This window comes from Episyrphus balteatus, chromosome 1 (genome assembly GCF_945859705.1).
Source record: "Episyrphus balteatus chromosome 1, idEpiBalt1.1, whole genome shotgun sequence".
NCBI classification, from domain to species: domain Eukaryota; kingdom Metazoa; phylum Arthropoda; class Insecta; order Diptera; family Syrphidae; genus Episyrphus; species Episyrphus balteatus.
Window position 1 is genome coordinate 42951152 of NC_079134.1, and position 17337 is coordinate 42968488.

Sequence of the window (17337 nt, forward strand, 5' to 3'; positions counted from 1 at the left end):
AATTATCACACCAAAACATCTACAATATCTCTACTTTACTCTACTATACACTACATTATACCTATATATTTTGCCAGTGTATTGGGCAAAACAAAAAAAACCTCACCGCATGCACACACTTAAATGGTCGTTTGTCTCATCGTCATCGTCACCTTCGTTTACCCCCCGTGCGCACCGCACCGCCACCGACCGTCTTACCAACAAGCATTATTTTCTGCTCAACTCATGCCTTATAGACATTGCGATGTCGTATAGTTAGAAATTTTAACCAGTTGGTGTGCAGAGCGTATAGCGTGCGCATACATTTGTGCACTACTGTGTGACGTATGAAACGGTCCGAGGTGCCGGGAATTGAAAATTCAAAAAAGAAAAAAAGGAAAAATAACAAAAAACCTGTCGCGATTGAATTGTAGGTCAATATTGAACCTAGTTTTTTTGTTTTGTTATTATTCTATGATTGTTAATTAGAGGTCCTTAAAAAGGACTCCATGTTGTATTTTTATTTAATTCAAGTTGTCAAGTGAAGAATAAAAAAAGAGGAGGTTGAAAATTCCCTCAAAAAAAGTCGTGAAATATATTTCAATTTATTTGAAAAATAAAAAAGTTAAAATTGTTAAGAAATTATTGTGAACAAATGTCATAGTGACATAAGTGTAAATAGGTTTTTTTTTTACAATTTCCTGTTGCTAATTTATACGAGAGAGTACGACGCGACGATAATCAACAAAAAAAACCATGGGTATGTTCGTTTTTCAACTAATTCCCTCTCTTATCGGTGAAATACGATAAGAAAAATTTATTTTAAGAACAGGATATAAAAAGGTTTATTGGACTGTTTTGCTTTTTGATAGTGATGGAAATTAAGTATGATAAAATAGGAGTACTTTAGGTATTTCAGCTGTTTTGAGTTTTTGGGTTGGTATAAATAAGACCGAAGCATTTCTAGTTTGGCTTAGAATTATTTGGAACTTTGGTGAATTTTGACTATTTACTGCCTGTGGGTTTTGTGCTGGAGGACAAATTTGTGACAAAAAGAAGTTTGAAGGATAACGCTGACAGAAATGTCAAAAGGAATACAGTTCGGTGGAAAAAAAAGGGGGGGGAGGGGCTTTCGAAAAAAATTACTTTCCACGACTGTGGTGAAAATATTAATTTAAACGTTTGCGTCTAAAAATATCAATTTCTTCCATGCCGGAAGGATACGAGTGTGCAAATTTAAATTTCTGAAGTGCATTACATCCCTGTATTGGGAATACAAATGTGCAGAAAGTTACTCGGTGATTCATACGCAGTAAAGTTTTAAATTTTGCACATTCATACCATAATTACTATGGTGTTCGAGTTTTGTACAATGTCATTTGGTTATATCTTGCATAGAGATTTCATAAATTCTCTTTTGAGTATAAACTGAAAGGTTTACTACAATTTAATCAAGGAAATTAAGATTGCATGATAACTGTCAAATTGGTACCTTATACGTTTGAAAATATGTTTTTTTTATTTTTCAAAATTGGTGATGTTCGGTTTTTTATTTTCGAAAAAGTGGACAAATTGGTTTATAGTTTTTAACAAATTAAGAGGTTATAAGATGAGGTTACATTGGGTAGGATCAAAGGACCCAATCTCAAATGTGTTCTCAAGGATTTGAATTGCAAGAAAGAGGGCATGAAAACAAAATATGGTTGAGTGGAACCATCTTGAATTCACAATTAATTATGTGACTTTGTTGAGACATTGCCTAATTTGTTGAAAAGTACTCTCCTAGGGCTGTGATTTTAGTCTGAGGGCAGGCTCTGAGCATGGAAATTAAGTACATAAAAATGGCAACCTCGAGAAGAACCTATCTGGCTTAACCTGGCCAGGAAAAACAAAAACTGTGATCACTGATCGATTTGGTAAACAGACTGTTGCACTGTGGGCTAGAACGCTATTTTAGCTGGAATTAATTATAGAAATTCTCGAAATCGTCTAAAATTGCAATTAAAGGCATTAAAATGGTGTCGAATGATATAATAATGATAATTTTATGGCACAACCGATTCTAATGGTAAGAACAACACCAAAAATAAGCGAGTTATTATGTAAAATGAGGTTTTCAAATTTTCAACACATATAAAATTGGTCTAAAAAACAAAAAATGGGTTCTTTGAAGTTTGAACGCATCAAATTCGAAAATGGTATCATTGAAGCGAACAAAAGTTGTTTTTACTTATTATGGAATATAAAATGTTAATGCAAATAAAAAAATCGTTATTTGAAAACATTCAACTCGTTTTCTTTTCATTGTAAGTGGTTTTTCTGAATATTTTGCTCCCTATACTTTCGGAGTTACAGCGAAAAAAGTTTGCTCTTGTAGGACATAGTTTTATATAAAACATAAAGCCATATAGGCTAGCTACTTTTTAAAATTATTTCTAGAGTGTGCCTACGCGTGCCTTTTTTTTAAAGCTTAGGAACATTCGTTTTATATAAAATCGGTGCTAGTAACATACTTTACTTTAAAATATATACACAAAAGTTCAATATAATAACAATTTATTAGCAAATACTAGATTAGGATACATCACTCATTGATAAACTAGCAACATTTTCACAATCAATCCGTTAAAACAAACACAGTAAACGAATATCTGGATAGAGGAAAAAGTGGCCTTTTTTGTTTTTATTTTCGAAAAATTGCTTTCGACTGTGTTTTTTAGGTACCCAATGAATGCTTTGACCTCAACTTTGAATGAGAAATTATAACTAGTCCATTTATCTATCGAATGAGACCAAAATTATCAATTTTGGAAGAAGTTGCCATTTTTAATTAATTCCAGCTAAAATAGCGTTCTAGCCCACAGTGTGTTGGTCTGAACCTACTCTGGTCCAGGGCTACCTTCGTAGATTTTCAAAAAGAGGCCAAAAAAGAGGATATTGATAAAAAAAGGAGGCCCCAATAAAAATAATGTGAAAATAGAATCAGTTAAGTACGACAGTCACACGAATGACCTATTTTGCGCAACACAAACCTTTTACCACAATTTCTTCAAATTAAAATTGTATTATGTTCATATAATTTTAAAAACAGAATATTATAAAAACATTGCCTGTGCAAATTTTTTTCAAAAAAGAACACAAAAAGTGGTAAAGGTCACATATTCCTTGATTTTCAAAAATATATGTTAATTTTTTTTAATCAAACGTACATAATTTTAAAAAAGAGGAAAAAGAGGAACCAAATTATGAAAAAGAGGGAATTTTCGACAATTTTTAAAAAGTGGAGGGAAAGTGGATTGGAGGAAAAAAGAGAAAAAACGCCTCTTTAGAGGCGCAAAGGTAGCCCTGCTCTGGTCCATGGTATAAAAAGACAAGGTATGATCATTAGGGCCGCCATCTCACAAAATGGGGTAATAAGGTTTTGACGTTTAATTTTTGGCAAAGTCAAAAGCAACAACAATTTCCAAGACAAATTTGTTTACAACAACAATTTCAATGGGCAACTGTCAAAACCTCAAGTAGCCATTTTTAAGTTTTGACAGTTCTCGATACAGAGTTTTTTCTAATGATCATACCTTCTCTTTTTATACCATGACTCTGGTCGGATACTTGAATGAGCTTGGCTGTTTAATGGTGTGTTTAGTGGCGGGAAGGATGCTGAATGCCCTTGTCCAGTACAACAGTAGTCCGCGTAACTTTTGCTATACATGGTTCCGTATCCCATTTAGAAACGCAGAGTCCAAAAGCGAATAACTTTGATATGTAAAGACGCTGAATTGTATCCATCGCTCAAGAAAGCGGCCCTCTACGTGACCGGCTATTGTCTTAGGATTCAGTTTCCATTCAGCATTCCAAGACCTGAAGCGAGCATCATTCACTCATGTCCTTATGACCGTTGCTTCGTGTTAATGCCTTTGAGTTTGATAGAATTATCGGGCCTATACAGCATTCTTAGAAGAGAAGCAAGTTCGTCCAACGATGTGCAAGTCTCTTACCCAGTTTGCAATTCTCTTACTCTTCCGTGAATTTCACTCGTCTAAAAAGGCGGAATTCATAGCCGTCAATTGAGTCGCAATTTTTTCTTCAATTTTCTGTCGAGTCCAAACGACTAAACTTATCGTGAGCGCCTGCAATAAAATGCTTATCTCGCAGTGGGCTTGCGTACATGCAGGGCCAATTCAAGCCTTGATCACAGCCCTGACATACAAATCTGATGTTATATCTCAATAGGAAATTGCAATATGGTGGTCACATCCACTGCCAAACTAGAGAAACGCTTGTAAAACAAGTTCATAGGGAGACTCGTGACTTCTGGGGTCTGGAGCCTGTTTCAGAGCAATCTAGCCAAGTCAATGTAGTTGACTCGACCTCTACTTCAAAAATGTTTCAATGTTTAACGTTGTTTATGTAGATGATGTAATTGATGTAAACGAGGCCCCTGGATGCCAATGACAATGCAATGACTTACGTGAATAAACTTAAGCTGCAAAAAGACCAAAGAATAAAGGATTTTAAAAATTCTATTATAATGGCTTATTAAAAAAAAACCACCAAAACTTTCTTAAACAAAACTACAAATTGATTTCGTCATTTTGATCTAAAATTAGACAATCTTTTTACTTAAAAGATAGATAATATAGGAATTTGTTTGCAAGGCTTGATGTTTCAAAAGATTATTGCTTTAGTTTGTATACAGTAGAAATTTCCCCCATTTTATGTTATTTTTTATCAAAAATAAGACGTGATAAGATGAAACCGTAATAATTTCGTAATAGATCATTGACTTTTGTCCTGCTATTTTCTAATTGAAAAAAAAAAGACGATATAATGTAAGTTATTGAGATTATAACTACTCGTACAATCACATTTATATTAACTATTGAATATTGTTTAATATCCGCAACATAAGTGCTATTTAACACAATAATCTTTTCAGTGCTTTCTGAAAACTGGGTAAAAAAGCACTTGAAAGATTTGGTTAATGGTTAAAATTATTATTGTTCGGATGTGATACTTTGTTATCGGCTGATAGTATTGGGGTGACCGTTCCATTTTTGACACGATTTTGAACACTTCCTCCTTATTTTTCGTCCTCCGTTTGCTTCCTTTTCTAAGATTATGCTAATTCAATGACCCTCTTTTTTAACGTAAAGCTCTTTCAGCAATTCATTGGATACATGCGCTGCTGTCCAGCACGCTCCTTGATCCATTTGGTGTTTTATTTCATTTTTTGGGGCATTGTTTGATTTTTTTTGAGGCATTATTTCATTATGAAATAAGGTCCCCAATAATATAAGACCAATTTTGGGGCCTAATTTCTTTTTATTCGGGGCCTTATTTCATTTTTCATAATTAACACGAAAATGCTAAACTAAATATTGTCTTTCGAAAAAGTTTTGTGAAAATCCGATAATCGATCACCCATCAGAAATGGTAAAATACAGCTTATTGTGGGCTCCCTGAAGCTTTGCAGTACGATTTTTATATTGAAAAGTATTAGTAAGTAACAGAAGCTGAACATTTCTTTTCTTCCCTCGTTTGTTGAATGTGAACTTTTTATTTGAATCCAAAGTTCTTATTTCACTCTATTCAATAGAAATGTCTTGTGACGCTTTGATTGATTCCATCGAAAGATTTCTTGTGATAGAATCTAATCTTCGCGAAAACACTTTTTCGTTGCGTGGCGATTCGAATCAGAACCTTACTTCACTATATGACCTTTTGACTATTGGCTGACTCATCTACAGAAATTACGTATACTAGATTATATTTTCGGTAATTTTCCACCTAAATGTGTAATTCCAGAAAATAAAAACTAAAGATTTCAATTTTGAAGGGCTTTGAACTTTTTCTGTTCTGAATACTTAGTTATCAGCACTTTCGATTTCGATTATCTCTCGGGATAGACAAAAAAAAAATATTTCTACTTATTCAAAATGTTTCATTTTTACTAATCCTGATTAAAATTCAAGGTCGTAAAAACTTCTAGAACTGACAAAATATTTTTTTTTCAAATCAATGTTAAGTGGTAGATAACGAGTCTATAGATTGAAATTTGCCTAAAATTGATAATATTATGATACTTAATTGTTTTAAGTACATATTGTTTATTTTTCTGTCCATTATTGGATTTATAAAAATAAAAATTTTGACAGAATTAGAGGTATTGTTTTCCTCCAAAACTGAAATCGTCCTCTTATCGGGTTGTAAAATCCTACAAATTTTGATCCTTATTTAAAAAAGAGTAAACTAAACTAATTTTGTTGAAAAAACTTAACTGAACAGATATTTCTCATATATCAGTGTGCAAAAATGCTGCGTTAACAGGAACATCCCATTTCTGCAGAGCCGATACTTTGTTATAAGTCTTAATGTCAAAGTAAATTCAAACAACCTTACGAGCTGAACAGAATGCGTCGCTCAGCGACTAAAATGACAGCTGTCAAAAATGTCAAATTTAAATGGAAGTCGCCCTTTGGCAACAAAATGCAGTCGCTTGTCGTTCAGCGATTCGCTCAAAAGTTGACAGCTGTCATTTCAGTTGCTGAGCGTCGAGCGTCATTAAAATGGCTCACATATTGGTAAATGTCAAATTTGGAAAGCATTTCAACTCAACGCTGGTTTACATGTTTTCTGTCCCTTGTCAATTTTGCAAGTGACGTTAACTTTTAGCAAATTGAATTTGAAGTTACATTTGTTTAACTTCAACTTTCGTTTGATTTTGACATTAGCTTAAAGGTTAATTTATGTAGCGCCCTTTCAATAGATATTTCAACGAAAGCTAATTAACTCCGATTTAACTCTGATTTAGATCACCCCTAAACACATACCTTCTAAGCAGAATCAAATATGAATATGAGCAGATTAACACAACACCGCCATGAACTTATGATATGTATATTTTAATTTTTGTGTCTTATCGCATTATGAACAATCTCCTCTTTAAAAACGACACAAAAAAATAATTATGAATAAATCAAGATTTAGCGATAAACCAACATATTTATCTAGGTTATGTGTTATTTAGATTAAAAAGTTCTACGTGTCGATAAACAAACAAAAAATGAATCCGGTTCCAATTGATAATAATTAAATCAGCTTTAGTTGGTAAATAGAAAAAAAAATCATGTTTAGGCATAGTAATGGCTTATGGGTATTTTTTTGTAGTTTATGTTTAGCAATACGAATGTTACTGATTAAATCGTAATCGGCTAATTATAGAAATGTCACTGCAAAGTACTTAAAGTTTGTCGATGTATCTTCTACCGCCAGATGTTGTTTTACTTATCAATAGTATCGGAAAAGTATAAGTATTAAGTCTTCTAACCGTTTTGAAAATAGAAGAAATTATGTAGCAAACAAATTTTATTGAGTAAACATTATTTTCTCAATAAAGCTTTATCAGCAACAGGAAAAACTATCCTACCTTCTGATAAACTCTTCAAGGGAAATAAAACTACTTTTTCAATATAATGTTGCTCTTTTTTATATCTTAGCATGCGGATAACAATGAACGTGTATGATTATGATTATGGTTATTAAAGTAAGATGTCCAGCTGGAATCACCGAAGCATTTATAGTAGGTGAACCACAGGGAAGCGTCTTGAGTCCTCTACTTTTAATTACAATCGTTGATTACCTGCTGAAAAAGTGACGGAGCCAAAAATGAATCTTATATCTCTGCAACGAGTTCTTGACGTTTGGGTGGATCTTCTGGAAAGAAGTGTGGATACCGCTGGAGACCAACTCAGTTGGTTATGCTCTTAGCTAAGAATGATGACGTAACTACGATGTTGAATACGACTAATCAGAACTTGTTCGAAACTGAGTCTTTTCTGATAAAATTTCCTCAAACGAAATAACTTTGAAAACATTTCTAACACCTTGGTACAAACTAGGTTACACAGCGTAATTATATACAGGGTAGACTATTATAACTGAAATTAAAGAATGGCAAAGAGGCAATAAATTGTAGGAAAGCTTTATCTATAAATAAACTTTTTTACTTGCGATATAGGTACTATAGGGCAAGTTTAGGATTCGTAAAAAAAATCGAACTCGAGATAACAATTTTACATGACATTACGATGATGGAAAATGCCAAAAAAGTGGGTCCGGCAATTCTGTCTGTCTGTCCGTCTGTCTGTCTGTCTGTCTGTCTGTCTGTCTGTCTGTCTGTCTGTCTGTCTGTATGTACCTCGAGCTACAGCCTAAACTATTCGAGTGATTTTGTTCAAACTTGGTAGTTAACAGTTTTGGGTGATTCCCTAGAGGACAAATTCGAATTTTTTTTTTAGGACCAAAACTAACGGTACCTGTCATATAACGGAAATAGAAAAGTTAATTTTTTTCAAAAACGGCTCTAACGATTTTGATTAAAATTTTTGAGTGTAGTATTACACATAAGAGCCAACTTTCGAAATAAAAAAAATATTTTTTTTATCTTTATTAACGGTACCTGTCATAGAACGGTTTTTTTGATTTATGAATATCTCGTTCAAGACCACCCCGATTTCAACGAAAATTTTTATACAAAAGCGTTTAGGTGAAGGTGATATTAAAATTTTAGAAAAATTTCAAAAAACTCATTTTTGGATTTTTAAAAAATATTTCAAAATTTTTTTTTGAAAAATCTATTTTTTGAAAACGGGTTTATGAAAAATTTTGAAATTTCGTTTTTATACGTAAATAAATTATTTCTTCAAAATGGCATATTAACTTTTTTTTGAAAAATGTTAGAAAATTTTTATATATAAAAAATTATTTTTTTAAAAAACGGCTCTAACGATTTTCGAAAAATTTTTTCTAAAAATTCCTTTTTATACAAGAAGTAAACATGCATACTTGGTTTTTTGTGAAAGGTCATTTAAAACGGTATTTAATTAATTATAAAAACAGATTTTATTTTTTTTAATTTCTTGAAAATATCAAATTTTTAATTTTCTTAATTTTCTTGAATAAAAAGCTTTAACATTAGAGTATACTTTAAGCATAAGAGCAAGTACGTGCGACCCCAGTCGTGCATTTTATTTTAATGATATTGGGCTTATACAAGTCTTTGGGAAGTTCCTTGAAATATTAATGAAGAACACTGGTTATTGTATAAGAAAATGTACTATATTTCTATTTCCAAGACGATATTCCACGCTTTAAAAAGATCTAGACGGAGAAAAAATAACTCTATTTTACTTTTGGTACATTTAATCATATATAAAGTTAAATATACCAGAAACATAGTTAAATGTACCAGATGTAATGTTACAATGTTTGTAGATGTCATATTAGGCAGCGAACTTCCCAAAAAACAAGCATCTAGAAATAACAGTCGAGAAAACTACAAAAACTTTTTAATAGGGTATTCATGAAACGGTGTACACTCTTAGTAAACGTGGTAAAATGGTATAAATGTGTCAACATTTTGAATGGGTTTGACAGCTATTTACCATTTTACGAGGTTTACCCAGAGTTTACACCGTTTCATGAATACCTCTAATATGAAGTAAAAGATTTGTACACCATTAGTACTGAGAATCACTCTCACCTATTATAATAATAGTGTGGTGACTTCACACAAAAGAACTGCCTTACCGGTGATAAAAAAGCTTAAAGTGAAATACAAAATCTTGCAAAATTAACAAATTGCCTTAAATCAACAAAAAAAACTTTTTTAAACGACTAAGGGGGAAATAAAAGGAGAGTAATGAATTGATTTTGATGGGTTTGTTTGTATATATATTAGGGTGGGTCAAAAAAAATCGAAATTCTTTTTTTTTTTTTTTTGTACTCCTAAAAATCGATTGCTAGACATATCTAGAATAAACACACCAAATATGAGCTCATTATATTTATGGGAAGGTCCTCCGCTTCTTAATTTTCCATTTTTACATCAACCTTCTACTAAAAAAAATCATTTTTTTATTAATTGACTTTTAAGCAAATTTCTTTACATATTCTTGAACGCTCTACAAAAAAGGCCTTATAAACTTTTTTCGTTTATCTAATCGTTTAATAGATATTTGAGGTCCAAAAATCGAGAAAATATTTAAAAATTCGTTTTTTGTTCTTAATTTTGTAAAAAAATTATAATAATCAAACGCGCAAGATATAATTCTTGTAGGAAATAGATTGCTCCACAAAAAAGGTCTCATAGCTCATATTTGGTGTGTATATTCTAAAGGTGTCTAGCAATCGATTTTTCGGAGTACAAAATCAAAAAAAAAAAGAATTTCGATTTTTTTGACCCACCCTAATATATATATGTTCATATGTTCCCTCATAACTTTGAAATTACTAATAATAATTTGAAAAAAGATTGATTATTGGAAGCATTTGGATCATCCGCTGGTTAAAGACTTTGTGACGTCATATTAAAATCACATGTCAAAACAGATAATCGTCAAAAATGACGAACGGAAAGTTAAAAGTTGATCAATTCTTTCGACTCCGTGTGCTGCTCCGATTCCAGTTCCGTCACATTGTATTCGTCCATTTACATTATTTGTATACATTCAATATTTTGACAGCTTTTCCAGTTCCAATTTATTATAACTAGCAAAACCACGATTGCGTTGCTTCATACGTTTTAAAAGCAGCCTGTGTTCATCCTCGGACCGAAATGTATATCTCCAATAAGTTTTGTTAAGATCAAATGAATATTTTTGACTTTATGCTCCCACAAACACGAACACCCAATGAAATTTTGGCAACTAAAATGCTTAGGTATATTATGATAAAGATAACAAAATCTTGTGCAAGGATTGCTTCCGAATAAGATTAATTAACCAACATTGCTACATTAACAACTAAAAAAAGTAATTATGTGTCAATCTCTAAAACCTCTTAAAATATGAACAAAATACAATCGCAAAACCAAGTTCACACAAAAAACCACAAGTTAATAACTATCTATTAATACGATTAGCATCTACGAACTTATAAACCTTATTTCAGCAAAAAGATAAATCTCACCTTAAAAAAACATGACCTTGCCTTGGTTATTTTTTTTTTTTATTTCTCAAAAAAGAATTAAAAAACAGATCTCAACTGATAACAAAAAGCCACGAAGTCAACCAAACATAAAAAAAAAACAGATTCAAATTATAATCCAACTGAACACAAAAAAAAAAAAACCAACTGATACATAAAGATAGACGTAAATTTTAAAAAAACAGAAAAAAAAATCAGAATCCGCTCTACCCATTCAACACACATACACAGATTGTATGTCCCACACTATGTCGAAGTGATAACAATCTAAAAGTTTTAATTATGGAAGAGGTAGCGAAAAAAAAGTTCCGATTTTTTTTTTCGTATGTCTGCCTGCTACTGATGGTTGGAGTGTTACCAACCACCACCACCGGAGACAAAAACACCTCCTCATCCATCCACCTACATGCTGGCTGGCTGACTGGCCTGCAATATCTCGCTTTAGCCTTGGAGATTCCTTATCAGAGTGAATGCAATAAAGAGAAAGACAGGCACAAAAACTGAGAAAGCACCCCCATTCTAGGAACGAAATGCGATCAAAATCTCAAAATGAAAACGAAAGACTCTGTGCAAAAGATGCACACGTATATGATAGCGGAGAGTCATCCAACTCATCCCAACAACAACCACCACCATCACTCCAAAAACATCGCTTCCATACTAACACAATCAGCAAATGTGTTATCACAATCATCATCAACAATCCATCCGTTGTCGACCATCCGTCCCAATCCCAATCCCAACTTCACATCCATCCATCGGATCGCATCGGTAGTTTTTATCAGTTCAACCAAACAGAACCAAGTCCGACAACCAACGACGACGGTACTATACCCAGCTCAGTCGTCAATGTGTAGTTCAGTTCAGTTCGGTTCAACTCAAACTCAGCAACTCGCATCAGAGCAGACGAACGAAATGAAACCTTCCTACACACATTTTTACTATCTTTTGTGTGCCCTTGTCCCGCATCTACGACCTGCTTCGAGAGAGATATCCATCAAAAATTAAATTCAAAATAAACGTTTCTTTTCAGCTTCAGCTCACAATTCGGAGGAGATTTCGAAAAAGATTCAGAGATTCGGGTTCGGCGCAGCGTTTTTTGTTTCTCTGTGCGTTTCTGGCTGGCTGTCTGTCTGTGTGTTATTGTGAGAGATGTGTCGTGTCGTTTCGTTTCTTTAACTTCAAAAATCAGATGATTCAGTTGGGTTAGACCGCGTGCGGGGTAAACATCTATAAAATTAAAACACTAGCGTGCTCTCTGCTAGTCAAAAAATTTAAATATTCAAAATAACAATAACGGGGTTCGTTCGTCGCCATCATAGTTCGTGTGTTGTCATTCTGACGTTTATCACAGTGAGAGGGTAATATGATTAATTACTCGTGTATATGGCATCGCGAACTGATATTGACATGAGATACTTTTGACAGCTCAGTCATCAACAAAGTAGTATAGTTCGAAATACAAATCTCATTTTCGATAAAAACAAAATACAGTGTGTGCAATTGTAAAAGTGTGTATGATAGCTTAGTTTGAGACTCAAGGTATCACAACAACAAAAGTGTCATTTGCTAGTCAAACATCAAATGTGCATTGTGTTATCAGATTTATGAAAATATAAAACTACGTTTGTTTACTTTATCGATTTGAAAAGAAATACTTCAAAATTTCGAAACTAACAGATGACTCAAGGTGTAAACACATTACAAAGTAAGAACTAATCGTAAAAACCGATTATGTAGTAAAATTTTGCGTGTAGTTAAAGGGGTTCATAGACTGTGTATGTAGAGTATGTAGAAGTAGATATTAAATGCAGAAAAGGGTGAAAAACAAAGAGATAAACAAATGAACGAAAAGTCAGATATACGAATTCTACAACGCAAAAGGGTTTTATGGCAAATAGTTTAACATCCGTTCTTGTTTATTCACACAACCATCAAAATTTGTACTTTAATGAAACTTGAAACTGACATTTATGTTGCGACTTATCCTTCGTGTATATTTACACTTTGATAAGCTAATGATAAATTATTTGAAATATATTTAAAATCAAGTGTCATTACACTGTGCAAGTCGAAATCTTTGACAAGTGCGCTGTTGACTGTTCTCCCCTATTTCGGACCTGAGAATAAATAGCAATATAAACAAGAAAAATGACTTTTAAACGGGCAAAATGCTTAAAATTATTAAATAAACTTCCGAAAAAAATTTTGTTCGAAGTCGTACCGATAAATCGAAAAACTTATGATGCCAATCGATTTCTCAGGTCCGAAATAGGGGGGAACAGTCAACAGCGCACTTGTTTCAAAAAATTTTTTGAAAAAACTTGCACAGTGTTAATCATTAACCCTCTGTCGGCACACGGGTGCGAATTTGGCAGGACAAAAATAAAAAAATTACGATTTTTCAAAAAAGTGCTCACAAAAAAGTCTCTTTATAAGGGTTGAAATATTTTTTTTCTGAATTGTGAATACAATATTCGAATTCCTCGGAATATTCTACATCAATTTCATACTTAATTCTCTATAAAATATTGTGACCAAAAAAAGTTCTATCGACATGAAAAAGTATAAACCAAACTCGCACCCGTGTGCCTATCACGTCACAAAAAAGAGGTGTGCCTACAGAGGGTTAAGCATCCGCAAAATTTCAAGGCAGTGTTTTCATTGGCCTCACTCCACCGTCTATAATAGCCCTGTTCTATTGAAGGTGGTAGTTTACTCGTGAGTAGAAATCTATCTCCTCGAGTAGAAGATCATGTGTAGTACTAGATCTACTCATGAGAAAAGTACCACCTCCAATGTAACGGGGCTAATGACTTCGCATCTGTCAGTTTCGACCAACTTGATGTTGACAGATTTGGAAGCTTCAAAAATGTCACAAAATTATTCGAGGGATATGAATGACATTTCTTCTATTTAGTGGGGATTTAAGCCTGCGTATTGTAATACTTTTGTTTGACTTTTTTTTGTTGTCTCTGTTTCATTGTTTTTATTACATGCGCTTAAATGTGATTTTTTTTTTGCTGGAGCAGCACATGATTCGTCTGAAATTCATAGGTAAATTTTAGCTGGGCCAAATTTTTGAGAAAATTTTGTATGGGAGTTAAAATTTAGTTTGAACTGCATACTAGACTTTTAATGAAATTTGTAGTCAATAAAACACTTGCACTCGTCCTTTCTCTTAACTTCACATAAATGAAAATTCATTGAACACTCCTTTCAATTTATAATCGAACTCACCCGTTTCATTTGACTTTTATCTTATATTCATGGTGCTAAACTTAAGGAAACTAAACTTTAATAACAAACAAAACAAAAAAATACAGACGAATTGAATACCTCCTCCTTTTTCGAAGTCGGTAAAAAAGCTCTTATTGGTTTACTGTTAATTTTTTGTTTTGACAAAAAAGAAACGTCAGCCTTCAATTCTTGCCAAACGGTGTTTTTTTGTGGATACATTTATTCTTCGTAAACCTTGTTTGGCTTGGTCACCTAACCGTTTATTTTTCTAGACCTAAACGTTCTAGAAAAATAAACCCTGTTGTTGAAAACGATTTTGGACACTGTACTTTGTGAGGGTGATTTGTGTTTGATAAATTAAGATGTCAAAATACACTCCTACTCAAAACAAACGCACACCTCTTTTCTTTTTCTTTAAGAATAAAAAAAAAATGAAACAAATTCTTTTCAAGAATTCTATTAATACTTGGTATTGACTTTTCTGACAACTTGGAGTCGTCCGATCATATTCCACAAATTAAGTTTTGAAGGGGCACGTTCAGGAAACATTTGGGACTAAATATTTGGTCAATAGGCGTGTTTTTTTGACAAAGCTATCCGCAGTAGAATTTCCCAAATATCAACATTGACCAAAAATTCATATGCACGCACCAAGAGAAAGGAAAACATAAATTTAAACACTTCATCAAATTTCTATCTGCAGCTTTGTTTAGCTTCTATTCCTATCGGCAGCTGTGTGTTGTTTTTGTAATGCATGTAAACGGCAACTGCGGATACGGATAGCAATGCCAAAAAAAACACAGCTAATGCCAATTTCTGAACGGAAGAATTATGTGGGAAATAACTGAAAATGATATACATACTTTACTGTGCTCTAACTCTGAAAGTATAAGTCTTATAGGAAAATGATGAATTAGAGAAATAAAGAATAAAGCTATATTTCAAACAATAATGGTCCTTACTAATTTTTTTGTGTCGTTCACGAGATATTGAGACTTACGCGTTTTTCAAAATAGCGGACAACCCACAAAACCAATCAATACGCAAATTGAGATTTATATCACGGAGGGAAAAAATAAATTGAAGTTGAAACGTTTTTGTTTCAAAGATGAAATATTTTGATTTATGTGACTTTAAGATACGAAATCATCAAAAATTAACCTATTTACCACGTTGATTTTAAAATGTTCATCTTCAACGCAAAATCATTCCGAAATATAGTTAAATCAATGTGGTTTTCATTGATTTTACGTTGTTTTATGGTGGCTTTTCCCTCAGTGTACTCAGAAAAAATGCTGCATCCAAACTTTGCTGACGACACAACTTTTTTTCAGATTTTTCCCCATTGACTGAACTATCTGTAAATGATTTAGTACATTTACTACTAGATCTACTCATGCTCTTTTGCTCGAGTAGTAGGAAACTGCTAATAAAGTAGTAAAGTATCATTTAACAGTTCCAAAAAGAATGGAGAATACAATTTGGAATAGACTTCGTGTCTGTTTAAACGCGTGTTGAAAAATAATTATTGGTTAAGCTGTAGTATATACAGAAAAGCAATAAGTCTAATACAACAAATAGCTTGTAAATTTGTCATTGGAAATTTATTAAGGTATTTGAACTAACTATGAGCGTATCTTCTTGCTTCGCAATTTGATAATAATGACAGTTATTTATTTTATTTAGATACAATTATTTAAAAACTATAACTCAATTCAAATATTTTCTTTCACAAACATATAATTTAAAATATTACTCCCTCGAACTCGATTTTCCAACTGTCAACTGTCATGTTATACTTGATTTGTTGACATACTGCAATAATACTCCTATAATAACCTGTTGGTGTTGTGTATATATGTTTCTCTATATGGCATTTAATTTTATCGTTAACCTCAACGATATTCACTTAAAAATTAACGGTGTAATTGGGTAAAAGTTATTAAGAGCACTCAAAGAAAGAAAACAAAAAAGAGTGAGTGGTGCGGCATGATGATTGCCATGGTGATTCAGTTTATGATAAAAACACAAAACAAAAACAAAAAGAAACAATCGAGTAAATGTTTTTGTGTTTATTATATCTTTTAGAGTCGTTGCGGCGTATATCTAGATATATTAATGTATCTGAGCATTGATAAGAATCAATTAATCTTTTAAAAACAACCAAATGGAATTTTGTTTTTGTTTGTTATATCAGTTCGTTTATTCTTTGTTCGTGCTTGGATAAGTTTAACTCAACTCTCGTATATTTATAATATTTTTGCTTCAAGCCAAAAGCAACATTACCGCGTACCCATTACCAGTAAAAAAAATATTTAAAAGATAAGAACTCGCAATACGCATACATTGGTGTATTTTAATATCATAATACACACGAACGCAGCCAGGAAAGTCATCAGGGGGTTTTAAGCCACAGAACCACATTTTTATATTTTCTGTTCCGAAAGATAAGAAGTAATTTTAAATGATGCATTACCACTTATAACTTATAATCAAATTAGGTCCTTTATTAAAAAAATTTAGTTATCTATGATAACTTGGGGACGATAAATAATTCAAAAAAATTATAACTTCAAAAAGAAAAGAAAGATCTTGAAAGTAAACGAAATTTTTGACAGTATAACCGAAAACGGCAGTAAATATTTTTGACAGCTTCGTAGAGCAGCAGCTTCGGCTGATGCCGAAATTAAAAACCCAATAAATTAAGATTTTCAATGAAAGATGCATCATATTCGCCCATTTTCCCTCCTAAATTGTACTAAAATATATGGATTATCATGGTGGAATATTGAATTTTGGCGGTCGTAAACTATTCATATGAGTAGAATTCTAGTACTCCCAACTACACATCATACCTACTTGAGTAGAAGCACAATTTGTTAATTGTAGTACTAGATCTACTATTCATCTACTAATGAGTAGTCTACCACCCCTAAAGTGAACACAACTACAAACAAAGAAAAAATAGTTCGGTCTTTTGGACGTGGTAAACTATCTATGAGTTGAGTATATGATCTAGTACCTACATTTACTATTAGAGCTACTCATTGATTTCATTGAAATGCGTTACAGAAGTGTTGGGAAACATCGCTAGAATTTTTTTAGGTGGCAAGGTTAGTATTCAGAACTCCA

General features: G+C 32.6%; 1 protein-coding gene across 6 annotated transcripts in view; it reads left to right on the top strand.

Moving 5' to 3' along the window:
• LOC129905806 (zinc finger protein ush) overlaps positions 1-17337 on the top strand; it is a 274373-nt gene that overhangs the window by 219316 nt on the left and 37720 nt on the right. Inside the window, exon 1 of one of the 6 annotated variants that reach the window (XM_055981392.1) lies at positions 12298-12673. The exons of the other annotated variants lie outside the window; for them this stretch is intronic. Within the exon in view, the coding sequence (XP_055837367.1) occupies positions 12646-12673 (28 nt within the window). The 5' untranslated portion in view covers positions 12298-12645. Of the gene's footprint in view, positions 1-12297; positions 12674-17337 lie in introns of those variants that run through there. 6 annotated transcript variants of the gene reach the window in all.